At 40.1% G+C, this 23910-nt stretch overlaps 1 protein-coding gene across 1 annotated transcript in view; it reads left to right on the top strand.

Moving 5' to 3' along the window:
• The window catches only part of PLBD1 (phospholipase B domain containing 1), a 72946-nt gene that overhangs the window by 33629 nt on the left and 15407 nt on the right, over nucleotides 1-23910 (top strand). The window contains exons 5-6 of the mRNA XM_067695765.1: nucleotides 896-1036; nucleotides 1445-1589. Coding sequence (XP_067551866.1) covers nucleotides 896-1036; nucleotides 1445-1589 — 286 coding nt within the window. The remainder of the gene's footprint in view (nucleotides 1-895; nucleotides 1037-1444; nucleotides 1590-23910) is intronic.

Here is a 23910-nt window from a genome sequence, read left to right as displayed (position 1 = left end):
GGGTCTTGAGTGAACAGAGGATAGGAATGAAGAGAATTTCCACTATAGATCTTATAATTAAAAAAAATATTGAATAATGAATGGATTACTTATTCAAAAACAAAACAAAGAGAATGTTTATATAAATAAATAATCAGGTGTTTTTTTTTTTTTCTTGCTTTTGCTTTTGTTAAAATTGTCATGTGTATTTGTCTTCTCACCACCTCTGCCCGAAAACCAATATGTTTGTAGATGCCTAGTCCTGGGCGACTCTGGTGGTTTGAATCTTGCTGGAGCAGTGCTCTCTAGTTAACACAGAGTTCATGTTCAAGCCTGATAATTGCTTCAGGTTTAATGCTGTCAAGTCTGTTAGTCCTGTTTTAAACATACGATCAAAATCAAAAGCACCTTAGTTGAATATTTTCGCTGTAAAGCAGTGCTTCTCAGCTAAGGATGACTTCTCACCAGAGGACATTTTGCAATGCCTAGACATTTTGGGTTGTCAAAATTGGGAGGGTGCTACTGATATCTAGTGGGTAGAGGCCAGGGATGCTGCTAAACTTCCTACAATGCCCAGCCCCCCTGCCCAACAAGAAAGACTTATTTGGCCCCAAATATCACTAGTGCCAAGACTGAAAAAACCTGCTGTAGAGGAGTGCAAGCAGAGGGCTCTGTTTATTTCACTCTCATAGGACCCACTCCCCAAATCTGTGGCTAACAGGCTAAAATGTCTCACAAACTATAAAGTAATAAAAATCATTTTATAAACTACAATAAAATCTAGTGTATCTGTAACATTAGGGAACCTTCACGAAGGAATAATGTAATGGATACCTAGCAACAGGAGCCCTCACAATGGAAAATGACATCTGAGTGTCTGAAATCAATGTTAAGTGCAGTCTCTCTCTTTTCCCAGCCCATGACCCTGTTCCAGATTCAGTTCCTGAATGCTGTTGGAGATCTGCTGGACCTGATTCCCTCACTTTCTCCCACAAAAAACTCCGGCCTGGAGGCTTTTAAGAGATGGGACATGGGACATTGCTCTGCTCTTATTAAGGTGAGACATGCGACAGCCTTTCTCTTCGTCCTTCTTCTGGTCCATATGGACTTTTTCTATATGTCACCCAAGTATGGTAACATCTCATCACTCCCAGCTATAGTTATATATCAGCTCATGGGTTCCTCTGTCATAGAAGTTAAGAACTAGAAGGAACTGATGGAGGGAATTGGATGTACATGATGTTACCCGTTTCTTCCATCATTTTTCCCATGCTCTATGTACCTGCCACTCCCACCATCCAGAATCTTCCATTTTGGAAGCTAGGACAGACTCTGTTTTGTGCACATTAAAGGTTAATTTTCCAGTAACAAAAACAGCAGTAAACGCCTTAATAGACATAATCCCTCTACACTTTCTACATTTGTAGTCAGTTATCTGTATACTTCACTATGATTCTGGCTATAGGTTCTTCCTGGATTTGAGAACATCTTTTTTGCTCACTCAAGCTGGTACACGTATGCTGCCATGCTCAGGATATATAAACACTGGGACTTCAACATCATTGATAAAGACACCAGGAGTAGTCGCCTCTCTTTCAGCAGTTACCCAGGTAAATAAATTTAGAGAGACATCTGAGTACTCTGAGTACTATTTCAGGATAAAACCTTAGTGATTTAACTGGAATGGAAGAAGAAATGTTTAGTGATTAGCATACATTAATCAAAATTGGTTTTTAGAGTGCTATGAAATATAGCTCTAATACTTGTATTTAATAGAATGTCATAAACTATGTTAATAGGGTTGACAAAACTTCACTTCAACAAATGCCAATTGAGTATTTAAGCACAAGGCACTGGCCTAGGCTCTGCAGTAGAATCAAAGATGAACGAGGCAGATCCTGTCTCAGCATCTCCTTGAGAGCCTGTCTCCAGTTCTCTTTTTTTTATGATTTCTTTTTTTTAATTGGAGTGTAGGTGATTTATGCATTTCTCTTATTCTTTGCAATATCCACAGCAGTTTACCTAGTATGTGGCACCTAGTACTTAATAAATTTTTGCTGAATGGATGGGTGAATGAATGTACAAGCTTATAGATCTTACACAGACAAGATAAGTACTATACAGATAAGAACAATATTATTACTGGATACTGTTTAGGCTACAAAAGAAGTGTAAGAAATGTTGTGAGTATTCAAAATAGGGACAACTCACATCTGATTGTTGGGAAAAGGAAAAAGGTGGACATTTGAGATGAACCATGAGCGATGACTATAGAGTTTGAGCAGGTAGAGATGAATGGGAAAGATGGTCTTTGTAGAGTTGGGATTGCAAACTCCTATACCTAAAGGAGACAGAAGATGATGCAAATGAATAAAGGGGCTGGTATAAGAAAATAGAAATGGAAACAATTGTAGCAAATACATGGTCCACTGACAGGGAGCCAGTCAGTTCCCACTGACTATTGTCACCCAGCCATGTGGAGATCAGTATTTCCATGTCCTCTAGCTTCTCAAGAGAGAAATATGGATTTGAAAAACAAAACCCCAAAACGTGTGTCTGCTAGCTGGAATTGCCCTCAACTGCAGGTTTGCAACCTCTTCAGGAAACATTATGAGCAAAGGCAAGGGGGAAATTCTTACCAAACATCTAAGTGTCCAATGCAGATGTGATGTGGACACTTTTGACCTTTAATTACATATATGCAACTTACAGGGCGGTTATACCAACCACCTGTCATATCTAGCTTTGTAAGAGTATTTGTGTCAGAGTATTATTGTCCCTTCTGGCACTGTTGTTCTTGATAATATTAACATCACCCTATTGGGAATTCTGACCAGGGGAATAAAGTGATGTCTTTCTGTCCTTGTGACCTGATCCTTCCTTTGAGACCACTTTGATTTCATCTTTGTCGTAGTTTGCTTAATTGTTTTAGTACTGAGGGGGACTGAGAACTCCTTTCTCCAAGTTAAACTGTGCTTTGATTCTTCTGTGTTCCTTTGCACTGAAATGTAACGACAGCAAGATACTGAGACAGTCAAATATTCGTACTCTTCCTCTTGTTTGTGATAGAATGCAAAGTCCAGCTGTTACCTGAAACTTTTGCTTTGAAATCTCTGCAGAATGGTGTTCTTCCATAGTCTTAATAGTCTTGAATCCCAAAGGTAGTGGTGGAGAAGGACATGGAGGGATTTCCTGTGAAACTTTTGACCTTGCTCATATTTGCATATATATCTTCCAGAATAGATAGATTTAGAAGTAGACATATAGATAATAGAGTTCTTTAGAGCAATTAAACTGAGAGAAAACAAAAGACTTTTTTTTTTTTTAACTCCAAGATGTTTTTGCAGGAGCCAGTGGAGCAATGTCATTCATAATTTCTCTAACTGGACTGCTTTGTTCTCAACAGCAAACATGTCGAATTTTATTTATATTACAAAGAATTGTTTAGTTATGGGATCAGCCGCACGGAATTCATCGCATAGATATAAAACTAAGCTTTACCATGAACTTTATGCCATGTGTATGTGCTGTTGATCCCAGAAGTAAGCTAGGTGGCTTGTTGTTTTTCTTTGGTGCAGGAGTACCGTGATAGATAGAGTGGGTTAGGAGCGTGGTGTCAGTTTTGTATTCAAAGGGGCAGGACCTGGAGGCTCTTCCTGATACGGACAAGGATATTAAGAGTTATTGAGTCAGAACCGATAGATCAAGTCATGATATAATTTATTCAGCTACAATTTTCTATTGAAATGTCCTAAGCAGAGTATTTGTGATGAAAAACAGGACAAATGCAGCCCCTATTCTAACAAACTTTACATTCTGGTGAAAAATAGACACAAATAAAAAAGCAATGACTAAAGTGTGATTTGTGTAATAATAGAGAAGCCTAGTTTGGGGATGAATAAATAGCTTTTAAGAGAAAGTAAAATTTATGTTGAGACACAAAGGCCAGTGTAAATTCCCTGGGATAATGGGGTGATAGAATGTTCCCTGTGGAACAAGCAGCACATGTAAAGGCCTATGGGCAAGAGGAAGTGCGGAGAAGGCCAGGGAGAGGGAATGAAGGGCAGTGCAAGACCATTAAAATGACAAGTGAAAGTGACATTAATAGATTTGCATTTTAGAATTACAAAATGTCTGGCCCACGAGAGGAGGACAAGAGAGGCTTCCCACAGAACATGGAGAAGCCTGAGGCAACAGTCCAGGCAACTCAAACCACATAAAGTTTTGCAGATGGTCAGTCAATATACGGATGGAAGATTGATATTGTAATAGTGTTCCTGTTGTCCTTGCCAGAATCCTTGAGGGATAATTGCCTAATAAGAATTGTTGGAAGGGCACTCCCAAAACTGTGCTCCAGCATAGAATAGGAGGAACAATAGTCATCCTTCACAATACAGTCATCGATGTTGCAAAAGGATTTGCAGACCCCAGCTCACCCAGGCTTATCTAAGCCAGTCTCACGCTCTGTGTTCACGAGAGTCCCAGCTGACTCCGTAAAAATACAGGTAGTTATTCAAGGAAATAATATAATAACCTCCATCTTAATCTGGAAAGGATTTAAGGTGGGGTCCAAGGTGGCAGAGTAGGAAGATTCTGAACTCACCTGCTCTCACAGACACACCAAATCTACAGCTACATTTGGATCATTTCCTCTGAAAAAGATCTGAAAGTGAGATGAGCTGATTCCCACAACAGAGAATGAAAGGACCACACGCGATAAGGAGGGATCTCATGAGACAGGTGCTTCTCCAGGAGGAGCAAGGGATTGGTGACGCCCACCAGGCACCCCAGCCCCTGCGATCCGCACCAGAATGATGAGCTCCCAAAACGTCTGGCTTAGAAACCCAACGGGGCTGATGTCCAAGGGTACCAAAGTGCTATAGGAGACTGAGATTCCCCCAGTAAAGGATTTGCATGTGGTCTTCCACACCCCAAGACCCAGCAAAATAGCAACAGTTTGGAAAGTGCCAAATGTGAGGAAGATTCATTTGCCCATCTAAAGGCTGGAGGGGCCGGGGACAGCCGAAACGGTCTGCAGGCAGAGGCGCTGGCGGAAGCCATTGGCGCATTCTCCACCTAGCGTGCTAGCACAGGTGGGTGAGCCTGGATGCAACACCCTCCCACTGCCTAGCGAAGCAGGCAGGGGTGAGTGGTCGTTGCAGTGTCCTACTTCCTTGCAGAAGTCTGCACGTGCAGTGGTTGCAACACTCCCCTGCCCCCTGGGGGGGGGCTGAAGAACTGCCTTCCTGAAGCCAGTGAGCGGGCCCCATCCTCTCCACTCTCCAGCTGCCCTGCTAAAGCCAGTGAGCACTTTCAGTCCACATAGGGGACACCTCTTGATCTCCCAGCCTTGCTCGCCAGGGGCCCTGGCATTCCTGAGCTCCACAGGACGGTAACGATCAGAAAGACAGCTCTTGGCAGGCTACCACGCCCAGGGCACTGCACAGACAGCAAGCTGAAATAAAACCCAAGTATCCCTGTGAAAAAGACCTGTTTACTTAGCCTGATGCTTCAGCTTCAGACAGGCTTCAGGTTTCCCATGCATCTAGAGGCTAAGGAGACATTGCCAGGAGACATAAGCTGGGAGACACCACCCTTGTACATCCCCTTGGCCTCACTACAGCTCGGCAACACTTCCCAGGTAAAAAGCTTATTCACTTGTCTGGAGCCCCAGTTTTTGCAACTGTCACTAGGCCCTAGGCTGCCAAAGGTCACGCTTACCCTTGGGCTTAAGTGTCTACTTTCACCTGTGTTCTCAGTGCAATGCTGCTTCCTTTCTACCCAAGGGCAGCAGGGGAGGTGACAAGTGAGCTTTACTCCGTATGCTCCCCCACTGACCCCTGTGGCAGTCACGGCACCCCCTGCAGGCTCTGCACCACGTGTTCAGCAGTGCTGTGGGGAGGGCTGGCCCTGGCCCCTAAAAGGGCTTTAAAAACCTTGCTTTCGGGCTTCCCTGATGGTGCAGTGGTTGAGAGTCCGCCTGCCGATGCAGGGGACGCGGGTTCGTGCCCCGGTCCGGGAAGATCCCACGTGCCGCGGGGCGACTGGGCCCGTGAGCCATGGCCACTGAGCCTGCGCGTCTGGAGCCTGTGCTCCGCAGCGGGAGAGGCCACAACAGTGGAGGCCCGCGTACCTTGCTTTCTAACACAACCAGGCCTTTGTAACAGATCTCATGCCTCCAGCTGATGAGGTGACTTCCTGCTTTCACGAGTCGGTTACAAGTTGGATGGATATTCTGTGGAGCAGCTGAGGCTGCTCTTCTGCCTCTTGCCTCAGGCTTCTCACCTCTCCTACCCACAGGTGGGAGTGTATCAAAGGTAGGGGTATAGGCAGCATGGATAGAGATCACATTCTAGGAGAGCACTGATTATAGCATAAGAAGTCTGAGAGAAGACAGACAAAAGTTGGAAATACGTTGATGTATGTTTACTCTATAAAATTCTGAATGTAATTAATGACCAGGAAAAGAATTATCATTCACATTTTTCTTAATACTGTGGGTAAGACTTGCCATTGTGGTCATGATTAACAAAGCACAGTAATGATTTCTGAGACAGTCATTAGAATTCAGTATTCACAGGCGACATGATAAACGTTGCAGAGTCATTAAGTAAATGGTGTTAAGGAACTGCAGAGGCAAAGAAATCTATGTTGTTTCAGTGCAAACAGGTTACAAAGAGTCATGGCTTTGAGAGTAATAATAGTATTGCTGCTTTTTTCTCATGAAGGGAGACATAAAATTTTCCAAAAATAACATATCGGACTATAAAGAATACAAAGAGGTGGTACCTGGACATTACAAAGCATCTTCACGTACACTGATTGGATGATAGACAAATACATTAGTATGTTTCTCTAGTCATTATTCTAAATCTTCATTAATAAATCCCTACACTTCACATGGGCCCTTGAATTTTGTCATCTGTTTCTTAATCCAATTGTTTATTTAGGCAGGGGCCCTGCAAAAATTACTTGCCTGAAGCTCTGAATACTCTTAAGAAAGGTGGCCCTGTATTATTGAAGCAAAAAAAGAAGGTTTTGAATAGCCATGGTCTGTTTTACCTAAGAGGTGATAGGGCAAAGAAAGATAAAAGCCCTGGCCAGTCCTCCGCCAGGATACTGTATGCAGACAACTCTTGATTTGGCTATGCAGTCAAGAATCCCATAGGGAATGACGGCATTGAAAAGGTGGGCATTACCACTGCATGAACACTGCAGTGCAGAGATCTCCTTACCATCAAAAAGAACACAAATAACAAATGTTGGCAAGGATGTTGAGAAAGGGAACCCTCGTACACTGTTGGTGGGAATGTAAATTGCTGCAGCCACTGTGGAAAACAGTATGGAAGTTTCTCAGAAAACTAAAAATACAACTACCATATGACCCAGGAATTCCACTCCTGGGTATATATCTGAAAAGAACAATAACGCTAACTTGAAAAGATACATGCACCCCAATGTTCATAGCAGCATTATTTACAATAGCCAAGACATGGAAGCACCCTAAGTGTCCATCAACAGATGAACGGATAAAGAAGATGTGGTACATATACACAATGGAATATTACTCAGCCATAATAAAGAATGAAATCTTGCCATTTGCAGCAACATGGATGGACTTGGAGGGCGTTACACTAAGTTAATTATTTCACTTATGTCAGACAGAGAAAGACAAATACTATGTGATATCACTTATGTGGAATCTAAAAAATACAACAAACTACTGAATTTAACAAAAAAGAAGCAGACTCACAGATACAGAGAACAAACTAGTGGTTACCAGTGGAGAGGTGGGGGAGGGGTTTATAGGGTAGGGGGAGTGGGAGGTACAGACTATTGGGTGTAAGATAGGCTACAAGGATGTATTGTACAACATGGGGAATATAGCCAATATTTTGTAATAACTGTAAGTGGAATGTGACCTTTAGAAATTGTATTAAAAAATAAAAATAAATAAAATTTGTTCATGTCAAGAAAAAGATCTACTGATTTCCATTGCATTGAAGGTTTAAGTCAATCAGAGATAATCAACCTGTCAGTAATACTGAGTCTTCCAACCCACAAATATTGTTTCTCTATTTATTTAGATCTTCTTTAATTTGAGCAATGTTTTGTAGTTTTTAGTATATGGGTCTTACATACCTTAAATTAATTTGAATCCTAAATGATTTTTGATGCTACTGTAATCAGAATCAATTTTTTATTCCTTTTTCCAATTGTTCATTGCTTGTATATATGCATTAGTTATCTATCGCTACATAACAAATAACCCCCAAAATTAGTGACTTGAAATGACAGTAACCATTTAGTATCTCATAGTCTCTATGGATAAGGAACTTAGATAGGGCCCAGTGAGGAGAGCTTGTCTCTACTTCACTATATCTGGAGTTTTAGCTGAAGACTCAAGAGACTGAGGGGCTGAAATCTCTGGTAACTTAACCAAAGCTAAAGGATGTACTTCCAAGGTGACTCACTTCCATGGTCAAGAAGATGGTGCTGGGAAATTGATTCCCCTCCATGGGCCTCTTCACAGGACTGCTCAAGTATCCTCAGGGCAGGATTCCTGGTTTCCCCCAGACCAAGTGATCTGAAAGAACACGGCAGAGACAGCAATACCTATTATGACCTAGTCTCAGAAGTCATATACTCTCACTTCCACCACATTCTATTTGTTAGAAGGAAGTTATTTTGATCAGCCCACATTCAAGAAAAGGAAATTAGAATCTATCGTTTAAAGGGAAAATTGTCAAGGAATTTGTGGAAAGTTAAACACCACCACAATACAGAAATATTATTTTTTTGTATATTTACTTGTTCTCTTGAGAACTTTCTAAGTTAATGTATCAATCTAATAGCTTTTTTGTAGATTTCTTGGGATTTTTCTAGATACATAATCAGGCCATCTTTGCATAAAGACAGTATTACTTCTCTCTTACCTTGTATGTCTTTGTTTTCTTTCATGAATGTACTGGATAAGACCTCCAGGACACCGTAGACTAGAAGTGGCATGGAAATCTTTGCCTTGTTCCTGATCTTAAAGGGAAAAGTATTCAGTCATTCACCATTAAGTATGATGTTAATTGTAGGTTTTCTGGATACCCTTTATAAGGTTAAAGAAGATCCCATCTCTTCCTACTTTGCTTAATGTTTTTATCATGAATGAGTGCTGCATTTTGTGCAGCTCTCAGCTTCTGTCTATGATCATATGATATTCATCCTGTATTAACATGGTGAAGTCCACTGATTAATTTTCAGATATTAAATCAACTTGGCATTCCTGGGATTAACCCCACTTAATCATAATATATTATTCTTTTTTATTTATTTTTTATTCAACATACTAATATTTTGTTAAGGATTTTTTCATCTAGTATTCATGAAACATACTGGACTGTGGCTTCCTTTTCTTTTAATTGTTTTGGTATTGGGGTAAGCTTGTTCTTATAAACTGAGTTTAGAATTATTTTTTCCTTCTATGTTTTCTGAAAGAGTTTGTGTAGGACTGCAATTATTTTTTTCTTTAAATGTTTTAAAGAATTCATTGACTAAGCCATCTAGACATAGAATTTTATCTGTTGGAAAGTTTTTAACTATGAGTTCAATTTCTTTCATTAATATAGGTCTATTCAGGTTTTCTAATTCTTCCTTGAGTCAGTTTTGAAAATTTGTGTCTTTCAAGGAATTTGCCCATTGACTCTAATTTATCATGTTTATTGATATAAAGTTATTTATAATATTTTTATTTACTTTTTAATGTTGGTAGGATCTGTAGCTAAGTACCTTTAATCATTCATGATATTATGTCTTTTTTTCTTTATCTGTCTAGCTAGAGGTGTATAAATTGTATTGATATTTTCCAATAACCAGATTTTCTTTTCATTGATTTGTTTCCTATTGTCTATTTTTCTTCCTCATTGATTTTCATTCTTATCTTTATGATTTTCTTTTTCTCTACTTACTTTGTGTTTAATCAGTGTAGTTTAATAGAGAGCCAAAGGTTTTGGCAGGGACTAGCTGAGATTTTAGAGCTAGCTCTCCCTGTGGTTTTCTTGTTTCTAAGGTTCTCTCTAACTTTCCACTTGTTCTTCCAGCTCTGGGCTTTGCCCTTTGATAGCTGGAGCAGTCTGAGCTGTGTATGAGCTCGGAGCAGAGCACCCTCTGTCAGAGTTGCAGCAGATTTGTATATCTCTCCAGTAAGAATTCGGTCTTACAAGGGTAAATCTCTCAATTCTTTCTGGTTTTATCCCAAGCTCTTTGGCATCTCTCACATCCTTGCATAGTTAGTGGTCAGCCAGGAAACTGGGCAGAACTTATGTTCAGATTTTGGATCTCTGCCCTTCTATACTTCTCTCTTGCTTTCAAAATTTCCCCCTTTGGGACTTTCCTGGTGGTCCAGTGCTTAAGACTCCCTGCTTCCACTGCAGGGGGCATGGGTTCGATCCCTGGTCCGGGAACTAAGATCCCGTATGCTGCGTGATGCAGCCAAAAAAAAAAAAAAAATTCCCCCTTAATTTCTCAGATATCTGCAGCACTGAACTTTGAATACCATCTCAAGTCACTATGGCTGCAGTTCCCCACCACCAGAGCTGGCAGTGGGGGATTAAGGAATGTGCTCAAGCAATGAAGCCACATACTCATGTTCTTTTTTTAAAAAATTTTTATTTGTTTGTTTTGCCGCACTGTGCAGCATGCGGGATCTTAGTTCCCCCACCAGGATTGAACCTGTGGCCCCTGCAGTGGAGGCGTGGAGTCTCCGCCACTGGACAACCAAGAAAGTCCCCATACTCATATTCTTAACTAATAGGATCAGTGCTCAGTTTTTCCCTGCCTTTGGTCATTTTCTAGTACCTTCAACTAGTTATTTTACATAATTTTATACAGTGTTTATCCTTTTTACTTGTGGGAGAAATCATCAAATTTCTTTGTGCTGCCATTGGAGTACTCACCCTTGGTATGAGTATTTTTATTGCCTTTTAATGCGTTTTACCCAAATGTTTTCCATATTAACAAAAGTATCACAAGAGCTCCTGGTCGAAGCCTTCGCTAATTTTCAGGCTGAGTCAGCTACCCCTCCTTTCAGCTTCCTCGGTGCCTTGTGCAGTTTCTTCAGAGCCCACGTTCTGTATTCATGTCTGCATCCTCAGGGCCAGCAGAGCCTTGCACGTTGTAATCACTGAACAAATATTTATGCAAGGAAGGAGGAAAGGAGAAAAGGAAGGAAGGAGGAAAAGATAATGGGAAGAAAAAAGAAAGGAAACAGGCAGACAGGTTACAGATAACCCCTTCTGATGTGGACAGGTGGAAACTGGAGAAAGACAGACGGGAAATGCAGTGAGAGGTGGAGGAGGGGCTGCCTGAGAGAGCATCATCTATCAACATATCACAAGCTCATTGTTTTCTCTTCATCCTGCCCTCCCTTTTATACCCTTGATTTGAAAAGAAGAGTCCGAGATGTTCATGAATTGGTATCGAGGCATCTCAGATGCAAACCTGTATGTTCAGCACAGGGATTGGACCTTGAAGCCAATCCTTTGCAGCCACCCTGACTATGAATGACATGAATAGGACCCAACTAGTTTTATGGGAATTGGGCAGCACCCAAGATTTAAGTAAGTTACCTTAAAATCGTTTGTGCTTAACTTGTTATTGAAATGAAAAGAAGTAATGTTTGTTTAGCTTCTATTTATGTGCCTGGCATTATAACTGACACTCTGTGTATGCATAATACACATTTGGTGTGTATCATGTCACTTAATTTTCATAAAAACCTAACAAGGAGGGTATTGTATCAGCATTTTTCAAATAAAGAAACAGGTTCAGGGAAGTTAAATACCCAGCTCAGGAGCTGGGCACTGGGGTTCAAACACGACGTATCTGACTATAAAATACCCAGTGTTCGTTTTCAGAAATGGTTCTGTTTGTATCTAAGTTAAATGGCTAACACTAAAAGAGCCATGAACTCAAAGGACCTCCTGGGATGCCAGGTGGGTGGAGCTTTTGTGTGGGAACAAAGTGTTTTAATTGAGGATTACAGTAAATAATGATGATCCCTAGGAGGCTGAGGCTTCGTGCTTAATTATGTGTAAGTGGAGCTCTCTGGAACACACGTACTGTGTTTCACCAAGCATGCATGTGTTCCTACTTTGCATCACATCTGGGCACCCCATCACCTCCCACACACATGTACATACCCCTTAAAATTTCCTCTGGAGCTCGCTAAAAATGCAGATTCTAAAGTGCCATCCATAAGAATTCTTATTTAGTTGATCGGGGCTGGTGCATTTGTAACAAGCACCCTAGGTGATTCTAACATATTGGGTCCAAGCCCGTCCTTTCAGACTCCGGCAGTCTTTCTGGTCTGGGTAGCCATGACTTTGCTCAGCCTTCTCCTGTTTGAAGTTCAAATACTTGAAAGTAGGTGCACAGGGAGATAAAAGAATAGTCTCAAAGCCCCAAGAAAATGTAGTCAAGTCTCCTTCATAATCCATAATGTTATTACTTTCATGTGTTATTAAATTGCCTCTGTAGTTGTAAACATTTTTAATGTAATTGTATAATTACTTTTATTAATTTCATGTTACCTCTTTTATCTTAGATCCTTTGATCATAAGGCTGAAATATATACAAACAATCTGTGATTTAACACATGCCAAGATTCATATCTTCTGCCTTTAAAAAGTAGAGCCAAAGGAGGAGAAGAAATAAAAGTAGAACTAGGGCACCCATTCCAAAGGACCATAGATAGATTTTGTAGCACTTCATTTCTGCTTTCCTAAGTATCAGTACCTTCCTTTTGTTTTGTATTCCTCTTTGGCACCATCCCAGGATACTGATGACTTCTGCCAGGCCACAGCTGTCTTGAACATCTTTCCCCACCTAGCTAAGGAAGCTTCCTGCCTTCTATCTTTCCAGAAATCCCACCTTATTTTCCACACTTTTCTTGACTGACTGGTCATAAGGTGATTTTCCCCAACTCCACCCTGTCTAAACATGCAACCCCCCATGATTCACTCTCTTCCCAATTGCTTTGAATGCATTTGCTCTATTGTGTAGAAGTGTTGTCACTGTTTGCCATGACTACCTATCTGTTTCCCTCACATCTGTCAGGCGTATGTTGTAGTGGAAAAGGCATGTGTTGAGGTTCAGTCCTAAATTTATTCCTGACAATGCTGTTTATTAGCTTTAAATAGCTAAATATTTTTTAAATTAGCTCATCTAAGTGCTCTTTTTGTGAAGATCAAATGATAGTATCCATCCTTCTAAAGCGGGGTTTCTGGTGTGTTGTAGGTACACAGTGAATGTTAGTGACCACCATCTCTTTCTTCCTTGGATTTAACGGTTATTTATTGAGCACCTACTATGTGTCAAATCCTTTTCTGGCGCTAGAGTGAACAAGACAGAAAAAGTTCCTGCCCTGGTGGAACTTACATGCTATGGGATAGATGGAAAAGGAAACAGTAAACAAGCAAATAATATAACCTAAAATAAATAATTTATTATTGAAGAAAAACAATTTTACGTGGATAATAACAGAATATTGGTTAAATGTAAGCTACCTCTTCATAATTACTTTCTATAGTCTTTAAGAGATTATTATTATTATCTTAGAATTAGAATTATACTAATTCTTTTATTTGGACCACTGCAGGATATTCAAACTCCCAAGTATGGCTTCATGTGCTTGAATATCTAATAGTATGAATCCTTCATTGATCACCTGCCTATTGCAGGATTAAGCAGAAATCTGCTAAAAAAAAAAAATACATACTTGATAGAAGAATAATTACTGGAAAGTGAAGGGGAAATTGATTGGTTCCAGTTAGAACCTTGGCAGGAAGAGAAGTAAATGAATGCCATTCTGGAAGGTAGGAAGACTGAGTCCATTGCAGAGTAGACAGAATAAACGGCTGGAGGATTTCATGTCCTGGGATAACAAGGAGAGCACAGGCTGCCTTTTCTTAGGCAGGAAGCGGAAGACTTTCCAGCTGTAGACAGTAACCTTACATAGGAGTTCTGGTGGAGACTCAGAGGGGAGCAGAGGTGGGCAGAGAGGGCAGTCTGGGCATATGCCTTTTAAAGAAGCTCCTGAGGGAATTCTGATACAGTCTCTGGGCTGAGACCCACTGCACAGTGCTTGAGATACAGTAAGTGTTTAATAAAAATTTATTGACTGTCAGACTGGCTTAGAGAAATCAGACAGCCCAGCATAGGTGGGTGCTTTTCACAGGTCTGAGAAGTGATACAGTTCCTCTTCAGCTGTGGGAAAAAGCTGAGCAGAAAGGCTGAGTATGGCGCCAAGATGTTACTTTGTTTTTTCTCTTTTTTTTTTTTTTTTTTGCGGTACGCGGGCCTCTCACTGTTGTGGCCTCTCCCGTTGCGGAGCACAGACTCCGGACGCGCAGGCTCAGCGGCCATGGCTCACGGGCCCAGCCGCTCCGCGGCATGTGGGATCTTCCCAGACTGGGGCACGAACACGTGTCCCCTGCATCGGCAGGCGGACTCTCAACCACTGCGCCACCAGGGAAGCCCCTGTTTTTTCTCTTTTTTAAAAAAAAAAAAAGAAAAGAGTTCCCAAAGTGTCACATCCATCTGTGTTAAAATCAAATGGCAGGGCTTCCCTGGTGCCGCAGTGGTTAAGAATCTGCCTGCCAATGCAGGAGACATGGGTTCGAGCCCTGGTCCGGGAAGATCTCACATGCCACGGAGCGACTAAGCCCATGCGCCACAACTACTGAGCCTGTGCTCTAGAGCCTGCGAGCCACAGCTATGGAGCCTGCGTGCCACAACTACTGAGCCTGCGCACCTTAGAGCCCGTGCTCCGCAACAAGAGAAGCCGCCGCAGTGAGAAGACCGCGCACCACAACGAAGAGTAGCTCCCGCTCTCTGCAACTGGAGAAAGCCCGCGGCAGCAGTGAGGACCCAGCGCAGCCAGAAATAAATAAATAATTTTTTTAAAAAAAGAGAGAAAAGAATCAAAATAAAATTAAAAATTTTTAAAAATCAAATGGCAGTAAGACATTTCAAAACAAAATACGTTGTATAATTGGATTACTATTATTATATTAGCTACTGCTGAACCTCCAAATTTTGTGCTGGAAACGTGATTATTATTGCTTTTGAGTCCACACGTCAGCTAAATGGTTCTTTCTGGTGTCTCCGCTGGGCACATCGTGCGTCTGAGGTTGGCTGGGGTTGGGTGTGCAGCTCTGCTGACCTTGGATGAACTCTGTAGCACTTTGGGGGACTGGCCAGCTAGAGGCTGGCCCTCCTGCACGTGGTCTCCCATCCCAGAGACTAAATTAGACTGGGCTGGTTTACACTGCTGTAACAGGGTTACAAGAGGTGAGAAGAAGTGTGCAAGGTCTCCTGAAGCCTAGACTCAGAACTGGCGCATTTTGTTAGCCGAAGCGAGTTCCAGATCCAGCTCAGATCTAAGAGATGGGGAAACAGACAATGCCTCTTTCTGGGAGATGTTGCAAAGTCCCGTTGCTGAGTATGGATAGAAGGAGGGGTGAGGAAATGCAGCACAGCTATTTTTACAATCATGATCCACACTCCTGACCCTGAGTTGTATGTCATTTATGTCCTTTGTCAACACTGAATCTACTCTTTTGGAAGGAAGGAATGTGTGTGGTCTTCAGAGGTTTGGAGCAGCTAATGCATGTGATATGCAAATGAGCACATTTTAAGTTTTTTATTTTATTTTTTAATGGTTTATAACATGATATAAGTTTTTTGTGTACCTACATATTATGTTTCGACTTCTCTATATACTACAGCATGCTCATTCCCAAAGGTCTAGCTTCCATTCCTCACCATGCAGTTGACCCCCTGTATCCATTTTGCCATCCCCCTGCCACCCTTCCCCTCTGGTAACTGCTGCTCTGTTCACTGTATCTATGTGTTTGTTTTTGTTTGGTTTGTTCATTTATTTTTGTATTCCACATATGAGTGAAATCATACGATATTTGTCTTTCTCCATCTGACTTACTTCACTTAGCATAATACATTCTAGGTCCATCCATGCTGTCACAAATGGCAAGATTTCACCTTTTTATGGCTTAGTAGTATTCCATCATACACACACACACCACATCTTCTTTATCCATTCATGTGTCTATGGGGCACTTAAGTTGTTTCCATATGTTAGCTTTTTTTTTTTTTTTTTTTTGCTGGTACGCGGGCCTCCCACTGTTGTGGCCTCTCCTGTTGTGGAGCACAGGCTCTGGACGCGCAGGCCCAGCAGCCATGGCTCATGGGCCCAGCTGCTTCGCAGCATGTGAGATCCTCCCGGACCGGGGCACGAACCCGCGTCCCCTGCATCAGCAGGCAGACTCTCAACCACTGCACCACCAAGGAAGCCCCATATGTTAGCTATTTGTAAAGAATGCTGCAGTGAGCATAGGGCCGCATATATCTTTTTCCAATTAGTGTTTTCATATTCTTTCAATAAATACCCAGAAGTGGAATAGCTGGGTCATATGTTAGTTCTGTTCTTAATTTTTTGAGGAACTTCCATATTGTTTTCCACTGTGGCTGCACCACTTTACCTTCCCACCAACAGTGTATGAGGGTTCCCTTTTCTCCACGTTCTCTCCATCACTCTGGAAGGAGAGAACCATCCTGACAGGCATGAGGTGATACCTCATTGTGATTTTGACAGGCATGAGGTGATATCTGACAGGCATGAGGTGATATCTCATTGTGACTTTGATTTGCATTTCCCTAATAAGAGTGATGTTGAACTTCTTTGTATGTGCCTGTTGGCCATCTGTATGTCTTTGGACAAATGTCTTTTTTAGCTTCTCTGCCCATTTTTAAATTGGGTTGTTTGTTTTCTTGTTGTTAAGTTGTATGAGTTCTTTATATATTTTGGACATTAACCTGTCATTTGATATATGATTTGCAAATATCTTCCCTCATTTGGTAGGTTGTCTTTTCAATTTGTTAATGGTTTCTTTTGCTGTGAAGAACCTTTTTAGTTTGATGAGGTCCCATGTGTTTATTTTTGCTTTTGTTCCTCTTTCCTGAGGAGACATATTCAGAAAGATATTGCTAAAACCAATATCAAAGAGCATCTTGCCTATGTTTTATTCTAGGAGTTTTATGGTTTCAGGTCTTACATTCAAGTCCTTAATCCATTGTGAGTTCATTTTTGTGTACAATGTAAGATAGTGGTATAGTTTCATTCTTTTGCATGTGGCTGTCCAGTTTTCCCAACACCATTTGTTAAACAGACTATACTTTCTCCATTATCTGTTGTTTGTTCCTTTGTCATAAATTGATTGTCCATGTATATGTGAGTTTATTTCTGGGCTCTCAATTCTCTTCCATTGATCTCTGTGTTTTTCTGCCAATATCATGCGAAATCAAAGAGTGTGACACCCCCAGTTTTGTTCTTTTTTCTCAGGATTGTTTTGGCTATCTGGGGTCTTTTGTAGTTCCATAGAAATTTTAGGATTTTTGTTCCATTTCTGTGAAAAATGTCATTGGAATTTTGATAAGGAGTGTACGGAATCCATAGATTGCTTTAAGTAATATGGACATTTTAATAATGTTAATTCTTTCAGTCAGTGAGCACAGAATATCTTTCCATTTGTGTCATCTTCAACTTCTTTCAACAATGTCTTATAGTTTTCAGTGTACACGTCTTTCATCTCCATGCTTGAATTTATTCTTAGGGATTTTATTCTTTTTGATGCAATTATAAATGGAATTGATTTCTTAATTTCTCTTTCTGCACAACAGATTTTTGTATACTGATTTAGTACCCTGAAACTTGACTGTATTCATTTATTATTTCTAATCGTTTTTAGGTGATGTCTTTAGGGTTTTCTATACATAGTATCATGTCATCTGCAAACAGTGACAGTTTTACTTCTTCCTTTCCATTTTGGATGCCTTTTATTTCTTTTTCTTGCTTAATTGATCTGGCTAGGGCTTGCAATATTATGTTGAATAAGAGTGGCAAGAGTGGATGCAGAAAAAGCTTTTGACAAAATTCAACATCCATTATGATAAAAACCCTCCAGAAAGTGGGCATAGAGGGAACATACCTCAACATAATAAGGGCCGTATATGACAAACCCACAGCTAACATCATATTCAATGCTGAAAAGCTGAAAGCATGTCCTCTAAGATCAGGAACAAGACAAGGATGCCCACTCTTACCACTTTTAGTCAACATAATATTGGAAGTCCTAGCCACAGCAATCAGACAAGAAAAATAAATAAAAGGAATCCAAATTGGAAAGGAAGAAGTAAAATTGTCACTGTTTGCAGATGGCATGATATTATACACAGAAAATTATAAAGATGCTACTAAAAAACTACTAGAGCTCAACAGTGAATTTGATAAAGTTGCAGGATGCAAAATTCATATACAGAAATCTGTTGTATTTCTATACACTAACAACAAACTGTCAGAAAGAGAAATTAAGGGAACAGTTCCATGTACAATAGCATCAAAAAGAATAAAATACCTAGGAATAAACCTATCTAAGGAGATAAAAAGACCTGTACTCAGAAAACTATGACACTGATGAAAGAAATTGAAGACCACACAAACACATGGAAAGATATACCATGTTCATGGATTGGAAGAATTAATATTGAAATGACCATACTACCCAAGGCAATCTACAGATTCAATGTAATCCCTATCAAAATACCAAAGGTATTTTTCACAGAACCAGAACAAATAATTCAAAAATTTGTATGGAAACACACAAGACCCTGAATAGCCAAAATAATCTTGAGAAAGAAGAACAGGGCTGGAGGAATCATGCGCCCTGACTTCGGACTATACTACAAAGCTACAGTTATCAAAACAGTATGGTATTGGCACACAAAAAAACAGATACATGAATCAGTGATACAGAATAGAGAGTCCAGAAATAAACCCACACACTGATGGTCAGTTAATCCACAACAAAGGAGGCAAGAATATACAATGGAGAAAAGACAGTCTCTTTAATAAGTGGTGCTGGAAAAACTTGACAGCTACATGCAAAAGAATGAAATTAGAACATTCTCTAACACCATATAGAAAAATAAACTCAAAATGGATTAAAGACCTAAATGTAACACTGGAAACCATAAAAGTACTAGAAAAAAACATAGGCAGGACACTCTTTGACATAAACTATAGCAATATTTTTTGGATCTGTCTCCTCAGGGAAGGGAAACGAAAGCAAAAATAAACAAATGGAACCGAATTAAACTTTTGCACAGCAAAGGAAACCACTGACAAAACAAAAAGACAACCTACTGAATGGGAGAAAATATTTGCAAATGATATGACTGATAAGGAGTTAATATCCAAAATATATAAACAGCTCATATAACTCAACATTAAAAAAAAAACCCAACTTGATTAAAAATGGGCAGAAGACTTGAATAGATGTTTTTCCAACAAGACATACAGATGGCCAACAGGCAGATGAAAAGATGCTCAAAATCATCAATCATCAGAGAAATGCAATTAAAACCACAATGAGATATTACCTCACACCTGTCAGAATGGCATCATCAAAAAGAACACAAATGACAAATGTTGGTGAGGATGTGGAGAAAGGGAACCCTTGTACATTGTTGGTGGGAATGTAATTGGTGCAGCCACTGTGGAAAACAGTATGGAGGTTTCTTAAAAACTTAGAAATAGAACTACTATATGACCCAGCAATTCCATTCCTGGGTATATATCAAAAAAAACAAAAACACTAACTTGAAAATATACATGCACTCCAATGTTCATAGCAGCATTATTTACAATTGTCAAGATATGGAAGCAACCTAAGTGTCCATAAACAGATAAATGGATAAAGAAGATGTGGGATATACACACACACACACACACACACACACACACACACACACGCACACATATATGATGGAATGTTACTCAGCCATAAAAAAGAAATATTGCCATTTACAGTATTACTAGAATCTTCCCTCTTGATACTGCTTTTGCTTCATCCCATAGATTTTGGTAAGCCATATTTCCATTTTCATTTGTGTCTAATTTTTAAAAATTTCTCCTTTGATATCTTTGTTGACCCAATAATTGTTCAGTAGCATGTTGCCTAGTTGCCACATATTTGTGATATTTCTGGCTTTCTTCTTGTAGTTGATCTCTAGTTTCACACCATTTTGATTGGAAAAGATGCTTGATATGATTTTAATCTTCCTAAATTTATTGAGACTTGTTTTGTATCCCAACATATGGTCTATCCCTGAGAATGTTCCATGTGCACTTGAGAATAATGTGTATTCGGCTGCATTTGGATAGAATGTTTTATATATGTCTATCACATCAATCTGGTCTAAGGTTCATTTAAGGCTGCTGTTTCCTTGTTGACTTTCTGTCTAGATCTATTCACTGATGTAAGTTGGGTATTAAAATCACCTACTGTTATTTTGTTGTCTCCCTTTAGGTATGTTAATAATTGCTTTATGTATTTTGGTGCTCCTATGTTAGGTCAGTATATATTAATAACTGTTATGTCTTCTTGACGAATTGTCTGCTCTACCATTACTTAATGTCCATCTTTGTCTCTTGCTACCATTTTTGCCTTGAAGTCTATTTTTTCCCATGTGAGAATGGCTACACCCACTTTCTTTTGGCTGTCATTTGCTTGGAGTATCAACTTCCATTCCTTCACTTTGAGCCTATGTTTCTCTTTAAAGCTGAGATATGTCTCCTGGAGGCAGCATATAGTTGGGTCTTATTTTCTAATCCATCCAGTTATTCTGTGTCTTTTGATTGGTAAAGTCAATCCATTCACATTTAAGGTGATCGTTGATAGATGAGGACTTAGAACTGCCATTTTATCTTTTATTTTCTGGTTGCTCTGTATCTCCATTGTTCCTTTTTTTTTTTTTAAGATCTTTATTGGAGTATAATTGCTTTACAATGGTGTGTTAGTTTCTGCTGTATAACAAAGTGAATCAGCTATACATATACATATATCCGCATATCTCCTCCCTCTTGCGTCTCCCTCCCACCCTCCCTATCCCACCCCTCTAGGTGGTCACAAAGCCCTGAGCTGAGCTCCCTGTGCTATGCGGCTGCTTCCCTCCATTGTTCCTTTTTCCTTGTGTTTCTATCTGCCATTTTAGTATGGTGGTTTTCTATGATGTTTTTCCCTATTTCCCCTTGTTTTTATGTTTCCTCTCTCTGCTCTAGATTTATGTTTTGTGGTTACCATGAGATTTGTATGAAACCTATCATGGATAAAATTGTTCTTTTTCTGCTGATAGTATCTTATCTTCATTTGCCTACATGGGTTTCTTCCTTTTCCTCTCCCCTTTTTACATTTTTGTTGTCTTAAATTATTCCTTTTTGTGTTGTTTGTTACTAAATTAAAGTAGCTAGAGTTATTTTTACTGCTTTTTTCCCTTTAATCTTTATGCTATTATTAAGTTTTTAACAACCTATTCTGATATAGAATAAGTTGCAATTTTTTTATTCTGTTTGTCCAGTTACCATTTTACTCAAAGTTTTGTGTACAGTACTTTTCCCTTTTCATTTCAGGTAGAAGAGCTTCTTTCAACGTTTCTTTTAAGGCACATCTAATGTTGATGAGCTCAGTCAGCTTTTGTTCGTCTGGGAACGTCTTTATTTCTCCTTCATATCTAAAGGATAACTTTGCTAAATAGAGTATTCTTGGGTGATGGTTTTTATCTTTCAGTATTTCAAGTATGTCCTTCCACTCTCTCCTGGCCTGCAGAGTTTCTGCTGAGAAGTCTGCTGATAGACTGATGGGGATTCCTTTGTAGGTTACCATCCTTTCTTCCCTGGCTGCCTTTAGAATATTCTTTCTTTGTCATTGACTTTTGACAGTTTTAATATACCATGTCTTGAAGAAGGTCTTTTTGTATTGAGGTAATTAGAAGTTCTCTTGGCTTTGTGGACTTGTCCATCCAGTTCCCTCCCCAGGTTTGGGAAGTCCTCAGCTATTATTTCTTTAAATAAACCCTCTGCACTCTTCACTCTCCCTTTTCCTCCTGGGATACCCATTACCCTAATGATGCCCTTCCTAAAAGAGTCAGATGGTTCTGTAGGATTTCTTTACTTTTTAGATCTTAATTCACTCTCCTCTTCTCCCTGTATCATTTCTAGATTTCAATTTTTAAGCTCACTAATTCTCTCTTCCATGTGGTCTGCTCTATTTCCAGTGCTTTCTAATGCATCCTTCATCTCATTTATTGAGTCCTTCAGCTCCAGAATTCCTATTTGGTGCTTTTTTTGAATTTCAGTCTCTTTGGTAAAGTATTCCTTCTGTTCATTCATTTCATTCCTGAGGTCATTGAACTGCCTTTCAAAGTTTTCTTGTAGCTGGTTGAGTATCTTCATGACAGCTATTTTGAATTCTCTATCGGATCACAACATTCCGTGACTTTAAATTTGGTTTCTGGAGGACTGTCATTTTCTTTTTGTGGTACTGTGTTACCGTGGTTCTTCATGGGGCTTGATGAGTGCTCCTCTGCCAGTGCATTTGAAGTGGTGAACATGTTTCTTCTTTAGGTAAAGCTTTTTTTTTTTTTTTCCTAACTTGATTGTAGCTATTCACTAGGTTAGTAATTAGATGCCTTTCTTTTGTTTCCCAGTAGGTGGCGCTATAGCACAAGTTTTTGGTTTCTCTTACCCGCGCTGGTTATTTTTGAGAGCTGGCACTTTCCACTCTCCACTGTCCGTGTCAGAGGTGTCGCCTGGTGCCCTCCTTGTCACTATTTCCGTCTCCAGGGTTGTCGGTTCCTTGCTGCTGCCGGTGTTGCTGACAGTGCCACCTGGGGCACGGAGATGGCCGGCACTGCCTTCACCGTCCCTCTGGTTCCACCTACTTTATGTGTTCCAGTCCAGTCCCTTAGATGACAGAGGTGTGGAACTCTCCAGCATGCTGCTGTGTTGGGCCGAGGAACCTTTGTTGAGTCATGGAAGTTTTACTGGTTTTACTTACTGGTCGTAGATTGAAGGGGAGAGACAAAGGGAGTGTCTCACACCCCACATGATGTTGATGTCACTCTTCCAAATGGGCACATTTTAAATACATTTGATAGGATCATAAGGGTAAACTTTTCTGTGTTTTACTAAGCAGTAGGTCTAAATGGAATCAGAGGAAAGTGGTCCTTGTTCATGTTTACAATTCAAGCGGTTACATATTTTTTAAGTCCTGAAAGATGCTTTATTAACGGTAAGGGTTCTCTTATTTCTTGATTAAATTTAGCAAGAAGCTTACTATGAAATGTTACTTGCTGGCTGGCTTTCATACTGAAGTGTTTCACTTTACCCTGATCTAAAATAGTGTGCCTTCCAAAGCTACTAGTGACAGATAAGAGCAGGAATACAACTTTACACAGTCAAGGAACATTTGTTTCTCTTATAATGCACTGTTCGAGGACTTTGTCCCCTCTCTGGGCCTTTTCCATTTTTTAATCTTAAACTCTAAACTATAGAATTAAACTCCTTGACTAAAGTTTTCTGTAAGACAATTTATCTTCTTTGTTTCAGAACTCTGGGTGGCCTACATTTCTTTTGACTTCAACAAACAGTCTTGCTCTTGAGTGAAAGACTGCTCCTTTCATGTTAGTATTAGTCACTCACACATATGAAAGAACGCCTGCCCTCTTGTGTCCATAGAGACTGCTACAATAAGGAGTGAATTAGCAAGTTTATCACGCCAGAAATACAGAGTTCTCTCCTGTGGAGATTCCTTACCAGAGTTTGCTCAAGGCTGCCAAGTATGGCTGTACAGTTCAAACACTGCAGAACAACCTCAGCCCAAGAGCTGAATGAACAGTCATTGAGGGACTTCCCTGGTGGCGCAGTGGTTAAGAATCCACCTGCCAATGCAGGGGACACGGGTTCGAGCCCTAGTCCGGGAAGATCCCACATGCCACGGAGCAACTAAGCCCGTGCACCGCAACTAC

This window comes from Pseudorca crassidens, chromosome 11 (genome assembly GCF_039906515.1).
Source record: "Pseudorca crassidens isolate mPseCra1 chromosome 11, mPseCra1.hap1, whole genome shotgun sequence".
Classification (NCBI taxonomy): domain Eukaryota; kingdom Metazoa; phylum Chordata; class Mammalia; order Artiodactyla; family Delphinidae; genus Pseudorca; species Pseudorca crassidens.
Note: the sequence above shows the minus strand (reverse complement) of the source record. Positions and strands in the feature narration are given on the sequence as shown.